Raw genomic sequence first — 22,359 nt, 5'->3', positions numbered from 1 at the left:
GAGAGAGAGAAAGAGAAAGAGAGAGAGGCTGCTGGATCACAATAAGGACTTGACTGGTCTCAGCTACTGTTGAATAGCTTGCCAATAAACATGCTGTGGTGTGGCCCAGAACATGTCAGTTAAATGTTCACATCCCAAATTGGTCAATCTTCATGTGGGAGTCCAGACAAACAGCAGCAGCAGGTATTCAACTACCAGCTCCATTACAGTTAGAGCCTTCTCACTCTAACCTGATGCTCAGCAAAAGTGATTGGAAGCATTCAGGATCATGGGATTTGCTGAATGTTACCATCCCTACCAGGTACATGAGAACGAAATGTATTGACGTTTGCAAGTAAAAAAAACACTACAGTTGCCAAGATTTTGTTTTAAAGTCAATAGTTGGCATTTAATAGATCACATTCAAAGGAACGTATTTAAAACCACACTGGAGCATATACAAAGTATTTGGAGCAGAGAAACAGACTGCAGGGTCCAACTGGTCAATGCTCGCTTTTACTCACATGAACCTCCTCCTTCTCCTCTTCAGTGCAACCATTAGCATATATCAATGCCTTTCTTCCTCAGCTTCTCCATAAAAATATAGTGTTACTTAACTACTTCAGATGGTGATAAGTTCGACGATATTTTAGAAAGTTACTTGCTGATGATATTCCTCACTTGGAATATTGTGTACAGTTCTGGTCGCCCCATTACAGGAAGGATGTGGAAGCATTGGAAAAGGTGCAGAGGAAATTTACCAGGATGTTGCCTGGTCTGGAGAGAAGGTCTTATGAGGAAAGGCTGAGGGACTTGGGCCTGTTCTCAGTGGAGAGAAGGCGAAGAGGGGATTTAATAGAGACATACAAGATGATCAGAGTACTAGATAGAGTGGACAGAGAGAGAGTCTCTTTCCTAGGACGATGACATCAGCTTGCACGAGGGGGCGTAATTGCAAATGGAGGGATGATAGATGGAAGACAGATGTCAGAGGCAGGTTCTTTACTCAGAGAGTGGTATGGGCATGTAATTAATTAGTCAGCCACATTAGGGGCATTCAAACAGTCCTTCGATAAGCATATGGATGATGATGGGATTGTGTGGGATGATGGGCTTAGATTAGTTCCCAGGTCGACGCAACAGCGAGGGCCAAAGGGCCTGTTCTGCACTGTATTGTTCTATGTTCTATGATTGGATCCCGTCTTTACATATCCTTACAGATATCTGCAGAGTGAAAAGTTATAAACATACACTTCCCAACTCTATAGCACAGAAGTTTTAATACACTTTATAAAGTACACTTTATTTTTTTGTAAATAAACCTGCTCAGAGATATCATGATACGTCTCAAAAGCAAGTGGACTTGAACTCCAACCTTCTGTCCCAGAGACCACTTCACCAAAAAGAAAAAAACATTTGTATGCGTCTCTTCATAAATGCTCAAGTGAAACTAAAAACATCATTCACTTGCATATTAATAAACTCACTGACACACAATTAACAAGTGCTGCATTGTTAAACACTGATTGAAGATGTTTTGCATGAATTCCTTATTAGGTATCTCAGTGACAATTTACACACCCTAGTTTTGGTCTCAACACTGTGCCCTGGTTATGTCTTCCCAAATTCTGTACACAAATTTCTGGGTCAATACTTCTGAGATTACAACTTTTCTCAGATAAAATCCAGGGCATTACTTGTTTTATAACTGATGGAGTTGGACTCATTCCCTGCAGTGAGCACCTTGCATTTATTTTTAACCAGTTAACACAGTTTCTCATCTCTTTGTCTTCCCCTCCACTTTTCACCCAAAAAACCCACAGTAGTTGTAAAACATTAAGTAAAACAGCAAATATGGATGTTTGAAATTAAAAAAACATCAGAAAATTAAAGCACATTTGTTCAATCAGCGCCCAAATGAAGTGAAAGGTCAGATTACAGATGTTTTGGATTCCTGCCCCTTGGTCAGAACACACAAGGGGTCTACACCATATCATTAATAACCTATCCTTTGTCTTGATACGGACTGACCCGCTGCACATTTGCAGCAGTCTCTGATTTTAAACAAATGCCAGGAAATGGTCACCTCCATCTAATAAGTAAGAATATAACTAATTCCCTTGACATTCTGTGGCATGACCATTCCAACCATCAACATCTTACGGGTTACTACTTACCAGAAACTAGATCAAGCCATATAAATAAAATGGCTACACCAACAAGTGGTCCAGGGGCTGGAATTCTGAAGTGATTAAATCACCTTCTGACTCCCCAAAGCTTAGCCAGCATTTACCCGATATGTGTCAGGAGTATAATGGAATATGCTCCACTAGACTGGATGAATGCAGTTCCAAAAACACCATCTAGATATGGTACTACATCCGGAATGGTACTACATTCCTATTCCTGAAGAAGGGCTCATGCCCGAAATGTTGATTCTCCTGCTCCTTGGATGCTGCCGGACCTGCTGCACTTTTCCAGCAACACATTTTCAGCTCTGATCTCCAGCATCTGCAGTCCTCACTTTCTCCTATGGTACTACATCCACCAACTTAACATTCAAACTCACCCCCACCAATAACAGTGTTTGCAAGATGCACCAAAGCAAGTGACCAAGGGTCCTTTGACTGCACTTTCCAAACCACAAACTCAACCACAGCAGAAACATAATGGCAGCAAAGTCATGAAAACAGCATCACCTGCAAATTCCACTCCAAGCCACAAACTATCCTGACTTGGAAAATATATTATTCTTCTTTCACTATAGCTGAATTAAGATCCTTTTTAACTGTAATGTGGGTGTTACCACTCCTAATAGACCACAGCAATTCAAGTGATGGCAGCTCACCACCACCTTCTCAAGGCGAATTAGGGATAGGCAAGAATTGTTGGCCGCACCAATGATACTAATATCCGATAAGATAAAAAACAAAGTCTGTCTAGAAGGATGACCGCTGTAGGATTAGATGGAGAATCAGATTAATAGATCAATTCCCAACAGGCGGGGAAGTAATCATACTCACTTAGTTCAGTCCGGAATCCGTCTCTGGCTGAGCTCCACTCGGGTTTGTCATCCTCATCCTCACATCGTATGATCTCCACCATCAGGTACATAATATTGAGCAGCACCCTGGAATATTGGCCATGCACAAGTGTCAGGGCCTTGATAAAACTGCTGTCATACAAACACCCAACAGTGGAGCACTGAGTCACTCTAGGATGATAACTGCTGAAGGCTTATCCCAAAAGTCAGCAGGAAAATATAGAATTAAAGCTCTTCCTTACTTGAATGGACCTCAGTGGTCAGTGTGCAAGTATTGTAACCAGAATGCATCAACCAGAGCAGGTGATTTGACCCTGGTCAGTTCACAGGAATGCTATTAAAACTGGTCACTGGATCTGCCACTCAACAATGCCATTGCCCATTTTCAGGTTGCTATCCAGACAATGCTACTGGAAACTGGACAGGTATGGATACCTGAATTGGGTGAGTTAAATAGTCTGGCAACACTCAGCTCATGGCACACATGTTGGATGTGAGCAAAGTACCTTACAGCACAGTATGAGCTAATACCTCCAGAACAGGCAATGGAATAGAGACAAAAAACACAAATAGCCAACAGTTAGAACATGTTTCCGTGGAATACAGACGGTCAGACGTATTTTATGATTCAGGTCACCACATCTTGTAGGAGGACTGATGTAGTTAGGAACGGATATGCAATCCTCTCACCTCAGTTCAGTGCTATCTGCTAGGGAGATGGCTGGTTTTCTCAGAGAACTGCTGCATGTCTGGCTGTTACTGCATATAAACAGAAGTATATTTTCATCCATTATGCATACTTCCATTAACAAGGTGACAGTCATAAACTCTATGATGTATACAGAATACAACTAATTCTCTGATGTTGCCCACTGGCTCAGTTTGACATTATACAACAGCACAATTCAAGTTGCCAAATGCAAACTAGAGTTTGTATCTGATCACAACTGCAATAGTTCACATATATTTATATATTAAGGAGGACGCCAATGGGCCTATCTAACATGTTCTTCTTTGATTCTCCCCATCAGGGAATCTAACTTTATGAATGAATCCAAAGTTTATGCCTTCCCTGCTCTATCCAGGGACTACTCTGGGTCCTGGCGACTCCTAGTCTGATGAAATGCACTCTAACATCAGTCCTGAACTGGCCTTTCACCAACCGCTACACACATCCCTCTTCACAAATTTGAGGAGATCCTAGTCTCCAATTATCCAGTCTTAGGGTAGGACTTCCTCTGTTAGGCTGGTCAAGATGTATCCCAGCCTATGGTTTTACTGGACCCCATCCTAAATGAGTTTCCAGTGGGCTTATGAGCTTAATTTGACTTAATGCTGAAAAGTGACCTACTGACAGATTGTCACAACCACCAATGGGTTGTCTCCTTCACTCACTCGATCTCCATGTTGAGCAGCTCCACCAATGCCCCAAATGTGCCCATTTCATAGAGAAGGAAGACATTGTATCGAGCCCAATGTATTACTTCAGTTTCTGTGTAGCAGTCATCAAACACACCTGAGGAAAAATTAAAGCAGAAGGATCAAGTACAGCAAGTAGGAGGAAAAGACACTGTTTTAGTTTTGTTTCTTGTGGGTAAGACAACCTCATATCTCTTATAATATTTTAAAGTGCGTGTGCCTTGCTCTTTACAATGTGCATACATTTGCATTATCTTGTGTCATATCCGAAGAGAGGCATTTTGAGAATGGCCCAGCCGGTACTTTCTGGATAGCTATGCACAGCCTACTGGGAACACTGGAAGAGTGTGCAGTTTACTGATCAGAAATGGAAGTCATGTCAGTCCTATGGATATGGGTCAATGTCAAATGTTTTCATATCCTGAACTTGACACTGAAGGAACTCAACTTGCCAGTGAAGTGGGGTGGGGGAGCATGAAGAACACAAATATTTTGCAGACATAATCTGAGGTGGATTTAATTTAGAGACTACTGCACATGGCTCGTGTCTTATCATCTCTATGTATGTATATGAAGTGTGACTAGTTAGGGTGTTAAACATCCTTGTGCTTCAGGCCTATGTTTTGTACAGGTTAACAGTGGTTTAAATCACGATGTTGGTCAAAGTTTCCACTGGATTTACACAACATATAAATTACCAGAAGAAGTAAGCTCCTCAAGTCTGCTCCACCATACAATAATATCATGGCTAATTGGATTGTGGCTACAACTCCAAATTCCTGCCTCCACCCAATATTGTTGGCTTACCTGTTCACAGAATAGTAATAGCTGTAGGAGTTAATTCAGAAATGAAATGAGTAATACTGTCGCATCATCAATTACCTTGGGCCAGATAAAGTATAGCTCTGGCAAATTTAATTCTCTTCTCCTTATTGATCACTTCCAATCCATCCAGCAACCTCATCAAGTAGGATTTATGCTCATTTTCTTCCAACTCTACCCATTTCTTGCCCCTTCCTGGAAAAGGAAAAAAGGGTATTAAATTATAGTGATGCCGTCATTCCTATTCCTCATCAATCCAAAATTCCATCAAGGTAACAAGCCTTTCTGGGTCCCCAAAGGTTTTCAGACCAATTCAATCCATTCCCTAGGGAACAATGCGACCACTAATTTTCAGAATTTGAGACAGACTACATACAAAAAAGAAGAAAAAGAAATATGAATGAGGGAGAAACTTGCTCTGTTAAACATATTCCTTTAACTCCACAAAAATGTTATATGTATTATGTAACTGGAATCTGCTACCTGTGGTCTTTCTCCTCAGTCACTCAGATTATGTTATTTGGCCTGTAGTGAACTGGGTTTTTGGGCAGTGTGTGGGTGTTTATTAAACACATTGAGAATAACAGAAATTAATCAGATGAATGCAGTGGAACAGGGAGCATTGCTGTGGTTGGAGCTAATCTTATGAACTTGAGGTTCAGTAATCAGTGATGCAGTCAATGGCACAACCTATTGTGAGTTATAGTATAAACTTCCATCTATCACAATGTGCACACTACGGACTAAGTGGCCTAAAATGATAACATTGTAGAAAGGATGCACAGAAAAAGGTAACTTAATCAAATGATGTAAAAACGGAAATGACAGGAATTAGGAAAATAAATAGAATTACTGAAGGACTCAGTCCATTGGTCCTCAAAATCTATAAAATGGTTCAGCTCATAGAATAATGCAGCACATGAGGTGGTCATTTGGTCTGTCAAATTCTATACAAGTTGTTTGTAAGAGGTATCCAATATTCCCATTCTCCTTTGCTTATCACACATCAAGTATTATTACCTTTCAAATATTTATTGAATTTCCTCTCAAAAGTTATTATCGAATCTGTTTTGATCACTTTTTCAGGTCATTTCATACAGAAACAACTTGCTAGGCAAATAATTTCTCACTCTAGCTCTTTTGACAATCAACTTAAGTCTGTGTATTCTTGTTGCCACTCATTTCTCCAATGGAGATAATTTCTCATCTATTCTACCAAAACATTTCATGACATTGATGTGCACACCAATGAACTATTTGTTTAATCTTTTCTGATCTTTGAAGGTCAAACCTAACTTATCTCCCACCTCTCCAAGAAACTGAAGTCCCTCATTCCTGTTAGCATTCTCGTCATCATCATTCATTACTAAAAGGCACTTACAGGTAAATTTATCTCCAAACTTCAGCTTCTTCACTACAATCCTGGAAAATTGTCCTGCCCCAAAATCCTGCTCAAACAAATCTGGCAATTACACCAAAGGTTTTATGAGGACCCCGTTTCTACCCCGTGCAATTGTCCATTACCATGTATTGCAAAATCCTCTTCAAAGCAATCCCTGTTAGCAGCAAATTCAGGCTCTTCAGTGTAACTGTACAGCTCTGCAGAAAGAGAAAAAAAGGTAACATTGTTCAACGTAAGTGTCCTTCCTTAAGGAGAGATAAACTTGCATTGGTACACATTTACTAAAGGTTATTCCTGGGATGATGGAATTCTCTTACAAGGAAAGTTCAGAAGGATGGGCCTATACTCAATCAAGTTTAGAAGAATGAAACATGATCTTTTTAAAACATTAATTATGTAATACTACTTTTAAAATGTATTAAAATATACATTTATAAAGATTCTGAGAAAGCTTGACAGGGTAGATGCTGGAAGAACGGTTTCTCTTGCATGAGAGTTTATAACTATAGGAGACAATTTAAAAACAAAGGGTCTCTCATTTAAGAAACAGATGAGGAGAAGTTTCTTCTCTCATGGGGTCATTAGTTTTTGGAATACACTTCACAGAAAGCAGTGGGGGTTTCGTCATTGAATATACAGGCTATGTTAGACAACTTTTTGATCAACAAAAGAGCAAAGGAATCATAGAACAGACAGGAAAGTAAAGGCCACAATCAGGTCAACCATGATCTTATTGAATGGCTGAGCAAGCTCAATGGGCTGAATGGCCTACTTTTGTTTCTATGTCTTCTGATGTTAATATCATGCAGGGCGCCTGTAAGGTTCCTCCACATTGCCTACCTCTCTGTGTTGACAAAGGAACCCATTTAATACTGAAGTCTTTTTGCTAAGTTATAGTCTTTCTTTATATAGTTTTGCAAACTTTGACTTTAAGAAATTTTCCACATCAGCTTCTCCAGTATGTGTTTAAATGTGGATTTTCTCTTTATTCAATTAATTTTCAGCATTTACTTTTTTTGAATTCATCATTGTTACTCCATTTAATTACTTCCTTATTCCATCTGGCCCCTTTCTTTTATCTGATTATGGTTGTAGTTGTGTATCAGACTAGTAATTGACAGACTTTGATCAATAATCCAGAGAGACTGATACAGACATAAGAAAAATAAAGAATTTGCATTTACTTTAAAATATGTTGGAAATTATTAATAGTTTCTGTAAAACTGTCCAGTTGTCCTAAAAACGAAGCCCTTACCCAATGTAGACCTATACGGGATTCCAGTCTTACACCAACATTCTTAAATTTCCCTTTAAAGCAAGACATTGAATTGCAACACATTTCTACAACAGAAACAGCTGCTGAAGGGGACCTGGGATAGGCAAGAAATACCAACTTTTCATTTCAAGACCCATTTCCTTAAAAGCATTAAGACCTCCTCAGAGAGGATTCAATCAGAGTGTTTGGAACTCATGAAAATTGAGACTAAAATGCTTATCTTTCTCCATATCTTCTCACCTCATTGTCTGCTCCAAACTTGCACCATTCTACAGAGCTTCCCCCAACTTCTGAGATCTTGTGCTCCTAATGAATACCCAAAACGATCACCCTGCACCTTAAAAAGTCCCCATAATAACCTCTGATGAAAACCTCATCTTAAATCAAGCATTTAGAGTTTCCTCATTTAAACCCATAGCCACCTGTTACCTTACTTCAATCCTGTTTCTGTCCTTCGTTTGACAATATTGAGTGTGACAATGGCTTGCTGTTTCTGCTAGATCTCATTTTTTTCCCCAAACATCACACTATTCAATGGGGGTGGACTGAGGGGTACGTGTGTGGCATAAACCTTATAAACTTCCACACTACTTCTCATTGTAGTCCACAGATCTCTTGCAACAGTGTCTCCTCCCACACTTTGTCTACAGTTTGTTACAAGCTTTCTTACTCAGCCCCTCCTGTTTCTCAATTACATGTACCCTCTCAGCAATATCACTGACAGGCATGAATGCAGCCTTTATAGAAATGTAGTACAGCACAGGAACAGGCCCTTCAGCCCACCATCTGTGCTAACCATGATGCCATTCTAAAACAATCCTATCTGCCTGCATGATAGCTCTCCACGAAGAGAATGTTGCACTGTTGAAAGTGGTGTCTTTTAGAGGAAACATTAAACTAAGGCTCTGCTACCCTCACATGCAAGAATTAAAAACAGAAATTCTACAATCCTAGTCAATGCTAGACCCTCTGGAATTAAGTCCTTATTTTCTGTCTCTCCTCCTTTAGATAGCTCTTTCAAACTTCTCTCTTCAACAAAACTTTTGGTCAACTGTCTTAATATTTTCATACATGATTCGATGTCAGAGAACTCCTGAAACTGATTGTGACTACAGCCACATCAAAACAGCAACAGAAATGTAAGTTTATCTTGTCATTTATCACATTGTTGTTTGTGGCACCTTGATGTGCGAAAATTGGCCATCACATTTGCTGTTTAATAATGTCTTTTTTCAAAAGTCTTTAATTGACTGAAGTGTTTAGAATGCCTGGGGAAATGAAAAACACTGAAAAGTCACAAATTCTCCCTTTCTCACAACCAGGTGGTACACAAATTCATGTTAGTTTTTCTTCCCATCCAGCACATTCATTGTTGCCAACTGCATCAGCTGATGGTCACATCAATGAAAACATCTTCCAATCAGCAACACTAAAGAAATACAAAACTTATTACAGCTGCTGATACAAAATAACTTACCAAAAACTAAATTCAGTTCTGTAACTGAAGCAGAAGACTAAAATATACAGAGTAGCGAGGGACAAGTCATCTCACCTGACAGTTCTGCAACAATGCTGTCTGAATCTCCATATTCAAATTCTAGGTTGGGGAGATCCAATGAACCCTAAAAATTGGAAAGAGGAGCATTTCTGTTGGTTTCAATCCTAATGACACCACCACACCTTACGGCTTTAAAGTATCAACCAATGCATTTGACACAATTTTAATTCAGGGAGGGAGGGACTGAAAGTGGAAACAATTTAGTCCCTCACGCCCAATTGACCCCGCCCCCCCACCTCACCCATTCTGGGATCTGCACAGGAGGTACTCTTGAAACATACCAGTAACCTGATCATGTATGATTCATTCTAATTAGTCATTGATATTTCTAGAGGAAGGCTCTGGAAAATTCCTTTCTGAGCCTCAAGTATGCAAGTCAAGGACGACTGCAGATCATCTATCTAACCTTGATGTTTTCTGTTATTCACTCTTGGGATGTCGCTGTTGCTGTCTGGCCATCATTTATCACCCATCCTGAGTTGCCCTTGAGAAAGTGGTGGTGTGCTGCCTGTTTGAACTGCTGCAGTCCACATGCTGTACACATGGTTGACCCAAAATACCCTTAGGAATAGAATTCCAGGATTTGACCCAGTGACAGTGAAGATACAGCGATATATTTCCAAGTCAGGATGGGGAGAGGTTTGGAGAGGAACTGGCAGGTGTTCCCATGTATCTGCTGCCCTTTTTGTTTGAGTTGGAAGTGATCATGGATTTGGAAGGTGCAGTCTAAGAATCTTTCATGAATTTCTGCAGTGCATCTTGTGGATAGTACACACTGCTGTTACTGAGCATTAGTGGAGATGATACCAGTCAAGCGGGCTGCTTTGTCCTGGATGGAGTCAAGCTTCTTGAATGTTGTTCGGAAGTATTCCATCACACTACAGACTTGTGCCTTCTAGATGATGGACAAACTTTGGGGAGTCAGGAGGGGAGTTATTCACCACACTGAATCTGCTTTTGGAGCCACTGTATTTGTGGTGAATCCAGTTGAGTTTCTGTTCAATATTAACCCCCAGGATGTTGATAGTAGGGGATTTAGTGATAGAAATACCACTGAATGTCAAGGGATGTTGGTCAGGTGATTTCTTATTGGAGATGGTCATTGTCTGGCATTTGTGTGGCACAAATATTACATGCCACTTGTCAGCCCAAGCCTGGATATTATCCAGATCATGTTGCATTTGAAACAAGTACAATATTGTTCAGTATCTGAGGAGTCACAATCGTGCTGAACATTGTACTATCATCGGTGAACATCCCCACTTCCGACCTTATGATGGAAGAAAGGTCATTGATGAAACAGTGAAGATGGTTGGGCATAGGACATTATCCTGAGGAACTCCTGCAGGTGTCCTAGAGCCGAAATGACCAAGCTCCGACAACTGCAACTATCTTCCTATGTGCCAGGTATGAGTCCAACCAGCAGTGAGTTTGCCCCTACTACCCATCCAGTTTTACTAGGGATCCTGGATGCCACACTGTCGAAAGCAGTGTTAATGTCAAGGGCTGTCACTCTCATCTCCCCTCTGGGATTCAGCTCTTTTGTCCATGTCTGAACCTAGGTTGTAATGGGGTCAGGAGCTGAGTGGCCCTGGCAGAACAAAACTGGGCATCACTGAGCAGGTTATTGCTGAGCAAGTGCTGCTTGATAGCATGGTTGATGACACCTTTCATCACTTCACTCATGATACAGAGTAATTTGACAGGTAGTAATTGCTTTTTTATGTACAGGATATATCTGGGAACTTTTTCACATTGTCAGATAGATGCCAGTGTTGTAACTGTACAGGAACTTCTTGGCTAGTGGAGCGGCAATTCTGGAGGACAAGTCCTCAGTAATATTGCTGGAATGTTGTCAGGATCCACAGCCTTTGCAGTATCCTATGCCTCTAATCATTTCTCGATATCACGTGGAGTGAATCAAATCAGCTACATTACATAGCCTGCTTTTCTTGTTTATCAATTTCATGTCAATTGAAATTTAAAACCTGCCAGAAATTAATCACCACCCAAAGTGACATTTCACTATGCAATGATGCCAAGATCCTTCAGCAGGTATCATTTCAGAGACTGGTAGTACCATGGAGAATAAGCTAGATCAATAGATTTTTGTTGGATGAGGGTATTAAGGATTATGGAATATTGGTGAATAATGAGAATGAGATAAAGATAATCCTTGATCTAGTTAAATGGCAAAACAAAGAGACTCCAACTATGTGACCTCCTGTTCCTATGGCATTTAAGCCATGACATGGGCACACTGCACTGAGGCACAGATTTTAAGGGCTGACAATGAGTTGGGAAATAAGCACAACGTCAACTTTATTTTCTTCAGGAAGTTGACCTTCTAATTCCAAGAACCATACTACAATCTTCATGGCAACACAGGTAGATGCTTGTTGTCCACTTCCTAGCAGCCCTTAATCCCCTTTAAAGGGGCAAATCAGAAGTGACATTAATGCGACTCTTGCAAATGCAAACATTCGCTCACCACAGGTATCCTCTAGAGTAAACACAGTGAAGCAATCCATCCAGAGATTATGCCCTTTAAAAGCACATACTCCAATATACAATCATTCTATGAAATGGCAGATCATTTCAGACTGGCACACAGCAGCGATGTCAACTGAATATGACATGGTTCGAGGGATACAGACTGGTACCCAAATTCACCCAAACATATCAGATAACATGTTTCTATCAAGCAACACCTCATCTTTCTCCTGTACAATGATGCTCACTGTGATGATAACAAGTAACAGCTTCCCATCGAATTGGGACAGAGAGAGATGGAAAATGTGAAGAGAAATGAGAGGAGTGGAAAACAAGATGAAAGAAGGCAACACATAGGAGGGAGAAAATAGTGGGAGAATTCGTGGGGACAAGGTAGGCAAAAGAGTGCGAGACACACCACTCTTTCAACCCCGTTGTGAGAGAGTTGGACAAACAGAAAAGGGAAACAGGAGAGAGAGAGAGAGAGGAGCAAAAACGGAAATTACTGGAAAAACTCAGCAGGTCTGGCAGCCTCCGTGGCAAGAAAGCAGAGTTAACTTCTCTTCGCACTTCGTTCACACTTCAAAAGTCCTGAAGAGTATTTATTGGACGATTACTTGCGAAAGCGCTGCATGCTTTCTTTCTTGGTAGAGAATTTTGAAAAGTTGGCCCAACCTGGTTTTGTTGTTAAACAGAAAACTTCAGCAGCTCGCTGACTAGTTTTGGAAAGTTGTATGGGTCATTTCTGGAGGTCTCACTTATTACCATCGCCGAGTGCCACTTGCTCCAGTTGGCGTGCGGAGCAGGATCCGAGTGACTGACCGGGAGGTAGCGGCACCTGCTCTCCCTCCTCACTGACTGGCTGCCTCTGACATTCCCCTCTCCCTCCAATACCGCTCGGTTATTATTAGACACTGTCACCTGCTGTTGTCTGTCTGTGGGACCACGGCCGAAACTGATGCTCACCTCCGATTCTCTCCGCTGGTGTCGGCAAAGCTCCTTAAGACGCGGTGCCGGTACCGAGCTCCCGCCCGCTGCCTCCATCCTCACGCGGACCGAACTCTGTTACATTCTGTAACCAAGCGCCGCGTTCCAGACCCCGCCCACTCGCTCTTCATTGGGCCCAGCTATTCTGGAGGCGGGGGCCACCGGCAGACTCGCCCTGTGATTGGAAAAACGTCACGTCAATCCGTAACGTCGCGCGGCCGCAGGACTCCTCCCTCCCGAACACGAGGTGATCATTCGGCCCTTTCTGAGTCGACATTTCAAGCTAAAGCTCTTCCTTGAATGGGCCAAGGATTGGCCTATGGAGTTTAATGTAGATAAATGTGAGATGTTGCATTTTGGTAAGGCCAAGGAGGACAGGGCTTCTACAGTTAATGGCAGGGCCTTGGGGAATACTGCCTAGCAAAGAGAACAGTAGCACATAGTTCCTTGAAAGTGGAGTTGCAAGTAGAGAAGGTGATGAAGAAAGTGTTTAACATGCTAGCATTCATTGTTTATAACATTGAGTAAAGGAGTTGCGATGTCATATTGCAGCTGTACAGGACATTGTAGAGAAGCATAGAGATGTACAGCATGGAAACAGACCCTTTGGTCCAACTTATCCATGCCGACCAGATATCCTAATCTAGTCCCATTTGCCAGCACTTGGCCCATAACCCACTAAACCCTTCCTATTCCTATACTCATTCATTTAAATCTTACATTGTACCAGCCTCCACCATTTGCTCTGGCAGCTTATTCCATACATGCACCACCCTCTGCATTAAAATTGCCCTTTAGGTCCCTTTTAAATCTTTCTGCTCTCACCCTAAACCTATGTCCTCTAGTTTTGGATTTCCCCCCACCCAAGGGAAAAGACCTTGTCTATTCACCCTATCCATGCCCTTTATGATTTTATAAACCTCTATAAAGTCACCTCCCAGCCTCTGATACTCCAGGGAAAACAGCCCACACCTTTTCAGCCTCTCCCTATAGCTTAAACCCTCCAACCCTGGCAACATCTTTGTTAATCTTTTCTGAACCTTTTCAAGTTTCACAATATCCTTCCGATAGGAGGGAGACCAGAATTGCACACAATATTCCAAAAGTGGCCTAACCAACATACTGTACAGCTGTAACATGATCTCCCAACTCCTATGCCTGATGCTCTGACCAATAAAGGAAAGCATACCAAACACCTTCTTCACAATCCTATCTACCTGTGACTCCACTTTCTGCAAATCTGTTCCAAATCCCCTGCCATTTGCCCATAGCCCTCTAAGTCTTTATTTAAAAAGCTAAATTCCAAATCTCTTTTGAGAATAACTGCTTAATCTGCATCCAGCTGCTGTTCAGACACTTCCAGATGCTCAGAACTTACTGAGTAAAATAATCTTCACACTTTCACCCTGCATTATTTGCCAATTACCCGAAAGTGGTTACTAAAAATTGTGACAATGTTAATAATATTTCTCTGCAAATTAAATATCCTGGAAACAAATCTGTACCTGAACTAAATCACTACTTAACCTTTTCAGCTCCAAGGAGAATCATCTGAGCTTCTGCTACCTCTCCACAAAAGAGAAACCCACCTTAACTTTAATTCTGATGAGGCCTGTTTTGGAACATTACATACAATTCTGGTCATCCTTCTATAAGAAGGATATTGTTAAACTTGAGAGAGTGCAGAAAAGCTATACAAGGATGTTGCCAGGACTGGAGGGTTTGAGCTACGGGGAGACATTGAATAGGCTGGGACATTTTTCCTCTGGAGCATTGGAGACTGAGGGCTGGCCTAATATAGTTTTATAAAATCATAAGGGGCATGGATAGGGTGAATAGCCAAAGTCTTTTTCCTAGGGTTGGAGAGTCCAAAGCTAGAGGACATAGGTTTAAGGTGAGAGGGGAAAGATTTAAAAAGGATGTAAGGGATAACTTTTTCATGTACTTAGTGATACGTGTATGGAATGAATTACTAGAGGAAGTGGTGGAGGCGGATACAATTACAACATTTAAAAGGCATCTGGATGGGTATATGAGGAGGAAGCAGCGTTGAGAGTGTGGTGCTGGAAAAGCACAGCAGCTCAGGTAGCATCCAAGGAGCAGGAGAATCAATGTTTTGGGCATAAACCCTTCATCAGTCCTCACTTTCTCCTATATGAGGAGGAAGCATTTAGAAGGATATGGGCCAAATGCTGACAAATGTGACTAGGTCAGATTGGAACATCTGGTTGGTGTGGACAGAAGGGTCTGATTCCGTGCTGTATGACTCTATGACTCTAACTACTTCAAAACAAGGGCCAACATTCCACTAGCCTTCCGGATTACCTGCTAGATCTGTGTACTAGCTTTCCGTGCTTCATGTACAAGTACTCCCAAGTTTGATGGTTGTTTTTGACCAGGACAGACTTGGTTGGCTGAAGGGCCTTTTTCTGTACTGTAGACCTTTATGAAGCTGATCTGATGCACAGCTATGAATTAGAAAAGCATAATACTGTGGATGCTGGAAATCTGAAGTAAAAAAGAAAATGCTGGGGAAACGCAGCAGAGCTGTCAGCATCTGTGGAAAGAGAAAGAGTTAATTGAACTTCAGTTCAGATGAAGAGTCGCAACAGACTCAAAATGTTAACTCTGTTTCTCTGCTGATACTACCACCCTTGCGGAGTGTCCCCAGCACTTCTGTTTTAATTTCAGGTTACCAATAACCCCAGTAGTTTGCTTTTGGTTTAGCCAATCCTAGTCCCCAACTCTGTATGATTTCCCCTTCAGTTTCTTCTCCAATTTCCTTTTGAGAATTACACTTGAATCTGCCTCCAGCCTTCTTTCATACTGCTTCATGGGAAAATGAAAAAAAATCATTTCACTGTTGATTCTTTTAGCAAGTATCTTCTACTAGTATCCTCTTGTTTTCAATTCTTCTTATGTAAAACTTCTTCCTAATATTGTCTACATTCCTTATGATTTTACAACTTCAGGATTAGTGCAATGATGGTGGCATGTTAGTGGTTCATTGAGGGCTTGCAAATTGCTGTGGAAACATGCATTTTTGCACGTGTCCTGGAACTATTGATACTAATGGTAGAAGATGCAATATTCTTTCTCACATGGCACTAGGGATCACTTTTGCTCTTGCAACCTACAACTGGTATGTTTTAAAGGATTTGCAGGTTGATGCTCAATCTGTTTGTGCACATTAACAATGTATTTTTCTTGGCCATCAAATCTGACCGTGGGTGTTCAGTCTGGACTTCTCGCTCCAATTATCCACAATGCCAGACATACTCTGGGGTTTGCACAAGCAGCTCAAAAGTAACTGTTTGATTCCTTTTGTGCTTGTTGTTGTCGTCATCTCTGTAGGAAATGTTTAGCCAAAGTACATTGTTTTTCTGTCATTAGGAATATTATGATCCATTTGAAACAGAGGGGCAGCGGCAAGTGCTTACCTACAGAAAGTTGCGCTTCCTCATGTAACAATAAGCTGTTCAATTGTAAAAATCATGTCCAAGCTTAGTCCTGCTTTCACTAACATTCACACCTTTCTTGAATAAAGCTGCATCTGCTAGAAATTGGAAAATGAAGACAGAAATGAAAATGTTGAGAATACTCAGGTGTAAGTGAGCAGTTTCTGAGGAGACAGGAGTCAAACAACATTTCAATCCAAACACTTCAGCAGGACAGCCTCTCCAACCAGACAGCCTTTAACTCTCCAAAATTTAGAGATGCTGAGGGCAGTTATATTCTGATTTCATATAAATCAGTTAATTCAGTATCTAATTTTAGGTTCATTTCAGATCTTCACTCATAAATGTCATATATCAGATTTGTTTTTATTCATTCAGGGAATGTGGTTTAATTATTGCCCATTCCTACTTGCCCTTGAGAAGGTGACAGTGAACTGTGTTCTCGAACCACTGCAGTGGTTAGTACCCCCCCACAATGCTGTTGGAGAAGGAATTCTAGGATTTTCACCTGATGGCAATGAAGGAACAGTGATAAATTTCCAAGTCAGGATGTTGACTGGCTTGGAAAGGAACTTGCAGGAGGTGGTTCTACTATGTACCTGCTGCCCTTGTCCTTATTGTTAGCTGTAGGTTTAGAAGATACTTTCTAAAAAGCTTTAAGGAAGTGCAACTTGTCGATGGTACATTCTGTCACTACTGTATATCATTGTATCAGGGTGAATATTTAAGAATGTAGTGCCAATCAACCATGTTGCTTTATCCTGGATGTTGTAAAACTTGAGTGTTGTTGAAGGTGCAATGTTTAGATAAGTGGGGAGTATTCCGTCACTTTCCTGACTTGTGCTTTGTAGAATGCCTTGCAAATGGTGGATGGGATCTGGGGAGTTGGGAGATGAGCGACTTACTGCAATATTCCGAACCTCTAACCTGTTCTTCGAACCACGGTATTTATGTGACTGGTCCTATTCAGTTTCTGGCCAATGATAACCCACAGGACAGACGCCTCATTATAGGAAGGATGTGGATGGTTTAGAGAAGGTGCAGAGGAGATTTACCAAGATGCAGCCTTGACTGGAGGGCAGGTCTTATGAGGAAAGGTTGAGGGAGCTAGAACTTTTCTCAGGGGGAGTGAAGAAGGATGAGAGGTGTACAAATAATAAGTGGCATAGATAGAGTGGATAGCCAGAGACTTTTTCCCAGGGCACAAATGGCTATCATGAGGGGGCATAACTTTAGGGTGGTTGGAGGAAGGTTTAGGTGAGATATCAGAGGTCGGTTCTTCACACAGAGTGGTAGGTGCGTGGAATGCATTGCCAGGAGTGGTAGTAGAGTCAGATACATTAGAGACATTTAAACAACTCTTGGATAGGCACATTGATGATAGTAAAACGTATCGTATGTGAGTTAATTTGAATTACTAGACCAATATGAAGAATATTTTGTTTTTTCTCAAAAGGATATGAAGAGACAAAACAATGGGATCTTTTGGATTAGTATGCTTAACTTTCCCCTCTTCACTCAAGCTTCTTTTCTCGCTCATCTTTCCTTAGCATCTATATCTGGCCATTAGGCATGTTATGAATTAACTTGTCACCTCTTGTTTCTATCTAGCAGGGGGTCAAAGATAAATGGCAAAGGTATCACAACTTGATGATTATAATTAATTGGAAATTAGCACAAGTAAGAACAACTGCAGACTGAGATACAGTCAAGGAAGTATGTTTTCAGGAGGTATTGTAAAGGACAGAAGCAAGGCAGTGGTAGTTAAGGGACCAAAGTGACAAAAGGCTTTGAACTAAAGATGATGTGGATAGGGTTGTAAAGGTAACCAAATTTGGAGGAGTAAAGGGAAATTTGCATGTAGAGTTGGAGCATATTGCAGAGAGTAGAATTTCAAGGACATTATGGTGGCTCAGTGGTTAGCACTGCTGCCTTACAGTGCCAGGGACCCGGGTTTAATTCCACCCTTGGGAGTTTGCACATTCTCCCAGTGTCTGTGTGGATTTCCTTTGGGTGCTCCGGTTTCCTCCCACAATCCAAAGATATGCAGGTTAGATGAACTGGCCATTCTAAATTGCTCATAATGTTCAGGGATGTATAGGCTAGGTGCATTAGTCAGGAGTAAATGTAGTAGACAGGAATGGGTCTGGGTAGGTTATTCTTCGGAGGGTTGGTGTGGACGTGTTTGACGGAAGGGCCTGTTTCCGCACTGTAGGAATTCTAATTCTAAGACATTGAGAGACTTGTAAACAAGGCCAGAAATTTTGTAATCAGTGCTGGATGGGAAGAAATGGGGAGCCAACGAATGTGAAATGAAAGGGGACTTAATGTGGAATACATTGTGGATCAGGTTGGAAGTTTGCTCGCTCAGCTGGTAGATTTATTCTCAGATGTTGTGTCACCATGTTAGGTAGCATCATCAGTGCACCTCTTATGAAGTGTTCGTGTTGTCCCACTTGCTATTCACATGTCTTAGTCTGTTGAGGTGCGTGATATCACTTCTGGTTCTTTTTCTAAGAGGTTGGTAAATGGGGTCCAAATCGATGTTTGTTAACAGAACTCCAGTTTGAATGCCAGGCCTCTAGGAATTCCTGTGCATGTCTTTGTTTGGCCTGCCTCAGGATGGATGTATTGTCCCAGTCAAACTGGTGTCCCTTTTCCGGTGTGTGCGCGTACTAATGATAGTTGGTCATGTCTTTTGGTGGCTAGTTGGTGCTCATGTATCCTGGTCACTAGTTTCCTGCCTGACTGTCCAATGCAATGTTTGTTGCAGTCTTTGCAGGGTATTTTTTCCAAATCATCTCCAAAATTGCAAATACATTGTGATTACAGGAGTTTTGGACATAAAGGCCAAATGAAAATGATAGCAAGATTCAGCATTTTGGTGTATGATAACCATAGATTGCAAACTAAACCTTCTTTATAACTAAGTCTTTAATTCACACATTATCAAATTTGTTCTCAAAGAGTTTAGATAGCTTCTAAGTCAGTATTAGGGATGGAGAAAGATGCTTCCCGCACTGCAAACCTATAACCATGGTGTGCTTGTGACCAACCAAGAAGAATGTCTTTGAGTTGGTCTGTCTCACTCTCCAATGCAAACACAGGGAATGAAAGCTAGAAAAATAACTTAAGTAATGTTGAAAATTAAAATACGCCTCATTGAAAAAATGATTCAGGTGCAACAGAAAAATCAAAATCAAAATACTTTGAATTTTATCAAGACTTTATTTGGGTTTAATGATTACAGATTCATTATTGCTCATCTACTACAATACTTGACCATTAATACAGTACTTAAAATAGTTACCTCAACTTTGAAACTGTTTGTGCAGATAAACAGATGATTTATTTTCTTTTAAAAGTTGATTTTTCTGCTCTCCTGAGCAGATTGCTGGTGTCCTCTTCCCCTCAAACGTTTATTTGTTACTTTTGATAATTATTACATTCACTGCCACCCCTTCTCCACGATCATAAAAATTAAAAATAAGTCACTAAAACTGGCTGAGATTCAGATATAGCCATTAGTTTTGAAGAAAATAAACCCACAAATATAGCAGCTTGCAGAAATGCATAGGGTCAAGATATTTGTTGAGATCCTAAAACAGATGTGACCAAATGTTTAAATAAGATAGCACTTGTTTAACATACATAATATATTTCTGACAAATAATTATACTGGTAGCCATTGATAGGTCAAGTGATTTGTCATTAGAGTACAAAATATGAAAATTTAATGGGGACAGGAATGGCGCAATGTATACAGCTTGATCTGACAGCTGACAGAGGGTCAGTGGACCAATCGGTGTTTTAAAATCTGTAGGTTTATGGTTAAAATCATGTAACATTTTGCCATTTACTGCCTGGACGAATTCGCTGCAGTACACCTTCAGACAAAAATTCTGAAATCAATGCAAATGTTAGACTGGGCTAAGGGCAAATCACAAGTCCTAACCATCAGTTATCAGTTTGTAACAGCTAGTACCATTTGAAGCTTCCAAGGATGATGGGAAAAATAGAATAATAAATTAAGTCAAAAACACACTGGCATCAAACACCACAATTGTGTTTCACAATGTAAGTCCACTGGTATGCTAACAAATGCAGCTTTTCTTTATAAAACAGCCAATAACTCCACTCTTTCATTTAAGAGCTGCTGAGCCAAAATGCAATTTTATTCTACTTGTACTTTGAATCAATCACAAAATAACTAGACAGCTCACTTTTTTTTAAATTCAAAAAAGAAATACCAAAAGGTGGATGAAGGGTCTGCAGATTGCCTGTGCAACATTTGGTGACCCAGTCAGTCCCACACATTGTTCTAGGCTTCACATGCTCCAATGACTCAAAGCTAGTGCCCTAGGTGAGGCAGAAGCAACTCACATTTACAACAGGTGACACCAACTATCAAACACTGTCAGGGACTGGAGTCAAGAACAGCAGCTCTGTAAAGAAGAAATTTTAAGTGCTACACTACCTGACCAGTCAGACAGTTCCTAGTCTGCTAGACCTGACTCCTTAAAAAAGATTCGGAAACAGAACATAAGTGACAAGTTATAGTTTGAGTGCTCCAGCTCATTCTGCTGGACCTTTCTTTTCAAAAAAATCTCCTCAGAGGAAGTCTACAATGATATTCAAAATATGAAGCAATTAACCATTTCTTTGCCTTGCTGTTTTATTCAACAAAAAACAAACTAAAAAAAACAAAGAAAGAAAAAAAAAGACTGGAATATGTGCACCTTAAATCTTTTAAAACAGCTGACGGTTTGATTTTTCATTTTGCATTGTTTCATTTCCGCAGTTAATAGCTAGGATGTTACCAATTCACTATTTTAAATTTTAAAACACTACAGCAATAGAAGAAAAATAATCACATTAAGCGGAAACACTTTGTCATCTTCTAGTGCAGTAAAACCGTCTGGTGGGATTATACACATTCTATTTAAATAAATAAATGACTATATACCTAAAACTACTTAATCAAGGCCAGCTCAAAATCAGAGGTTTTGATCCTGTACAGTAGTGATGAAAGACTCCTCCTTTTGTTTGTTGTTATAGTTTTGCATTTAATACCTAGGACAAAAGAAACGCACAAAGTATCAGCAAATGCTTCGCTAGGCTAGTGTCAGGTAAAAGACAGGAGTCACTTCTACACAAAGTTCGTCACCTGACATTTATTCTCTGCAGAATTTTTTGAGTTACAGTTTGAATAGTTCCTTGCCCCATTCTTCACAGCCCTATCTGTAGATGCAAAAAGTGCAGCTATATTGGGTTCCAGAGCACTGGTGCTGCCCATCCAAGAGTAGTTTTTCTTTGTATTGTTATGAACTGCAAGTGTTTGCTAGGGAACCACAGGAGACAGATCAATCCTGTATCTGTGTGTTTATAGCGCAGGAGTTTTACAAAAAGTTAAACCTGGCCAAAGAATATTTGATGCTGGGTCAGGTGCAAAAATAATAAATTTTTCGCATCAGAGAGCAGCAGGAGCTGGGCGGAAGTGAAGGCAGAGCACAAAGCTGGTCGGGAAGGTAAGTGATTGCTATTAAAGTGGGTGTGTTCTAGACCCCAGGTCCTACAAAGTAGGGCCTCCCTCCCTCCCTCCTCCTCTAACCTAAATTAAAAGTCCACAGACTTGCCCCAAAAAAAGAGGGTCCAAGGAAGTTTCTGTGGATTGAAGAGTGAGGCTTTAGCTCAGGAGTCTTTGACAAGGAGGTTGAGTGAAGTGATTACGCCACAGTTGAAGAGGGTGAAGACATGACTGCCAAGCTGGTTCAGTGTGCTACGTGCTTGATGTGGGAGGTCAACAACTCTGGTGTGTCTGGCTCGTATAAGTGTGGAAAGTGTGTGCACGTTCAGCTACTAACAGAGCATATTGCAGCACTGATGAAAGAACTCGAGGACCTTAGGCTCATCCGAGAGAAC

At 40.8% G+C, this 22,359-nt stretch overlaps 2 protein-coding genes across 7 annotated transcripts in view; both read right to left on the bottom strand.

The window, feature by feature from the left end:
* Positions 1-22,359, bottom strand: part of LOC122550725 (BTB/POZ domain-containing protein KCTD8-like) — a 374,815-nt gene that overhangs the window by 159,669 nt on the left and 192,787 nt on the right. The gene's annotated exons all lie outside the window — the stretch shown is intronic.
* LOC122550745 (striatin-interacting protein 2-like) lies at positions 1,099-13,212 on the bottom strand. Of its 3 annotated transcripts, XM_043691953.1 has the most exons (8): positions 12,914-13,212; positions 9,494-9,563; positions 6,788-6,862; positions 5,324-5,458; positions 4,418-4,538; positions 3,713-3,781; positions 3,003-3,109; positions 1,099-1,203 (listed from the first exon to the last, which is right to left on the bottom strand). In XM_043691953.1, the coding sequence occupies exons 1-8, from the start codon at positions 13,034-13,036 to the stop codon at positions 1,184-1,186; spliced, it is 720 nt and encodes a 239-aa protein (XP_043547888.1). In that variant the 5' UTR covers positions 13,037-13,212; the 3' UTR covers positions 1,099-1,183. The 3 variants fall into 3 exon arrangements, with proteins under 3 accessions (XP_043547888.1, XP_043547881.1, XP_043547897.1); XM_043691946.1 differs by lacking the exon at positions 1,099-1,203 and having other exon boundaries at positions 2,915-3,109; XM_043691962.1 differs by lacking the exon at positions 1,099-1,203 and having other exon boundaries at positions 2,917-3,109; positions 12,959-13,212.

This window comes from Chiloscyllium plagiosum, chromosome 1 (assembly GCF_004010195.1).
Source record: "Chiloscyllium plagiosum isolate BGI_BamShark_2017 chromosome 1, ASM401019v2, whole genome shotgun sequence".
Taxonomy (NCBI): domain Eukaryota; kingdom Metazoa; phylum Chordata; class Chondrichthyes; order Orectolobiformes; family Hemiscylliidae; genus Chiloscyllium; species Chiloscyllium plagiosum.
This window is presented reverse-complemented; position numbering and strand designations above follow the sequence as displayed.

Excerpts from the sequence above, each read along its gene's own strand:
- LOC122550745 (XM_043691946.1), bottom strand. The coding sequence starts at position 13,036 with ATGGAGGCAGCGGGCGGGAGCTCGGTACCGGCACCGCGTCTTAAGGAG. Across the intron at positions 9,564-12,913 it reads CCACAGACAGACAACAGCAG|GGTTCATTGGATCTCCCCAA; the intron begins GTGACAGTGTCT and ends TCCAATTTTTAG. Across the intron at positions 4,539-5,323 it reads TATACTTTATCTGGCCCAAG|GTGTGTTTGATGACTGCTAC; the intron begins GTAATTGATGAT and ends ATTTTTCCTCAG.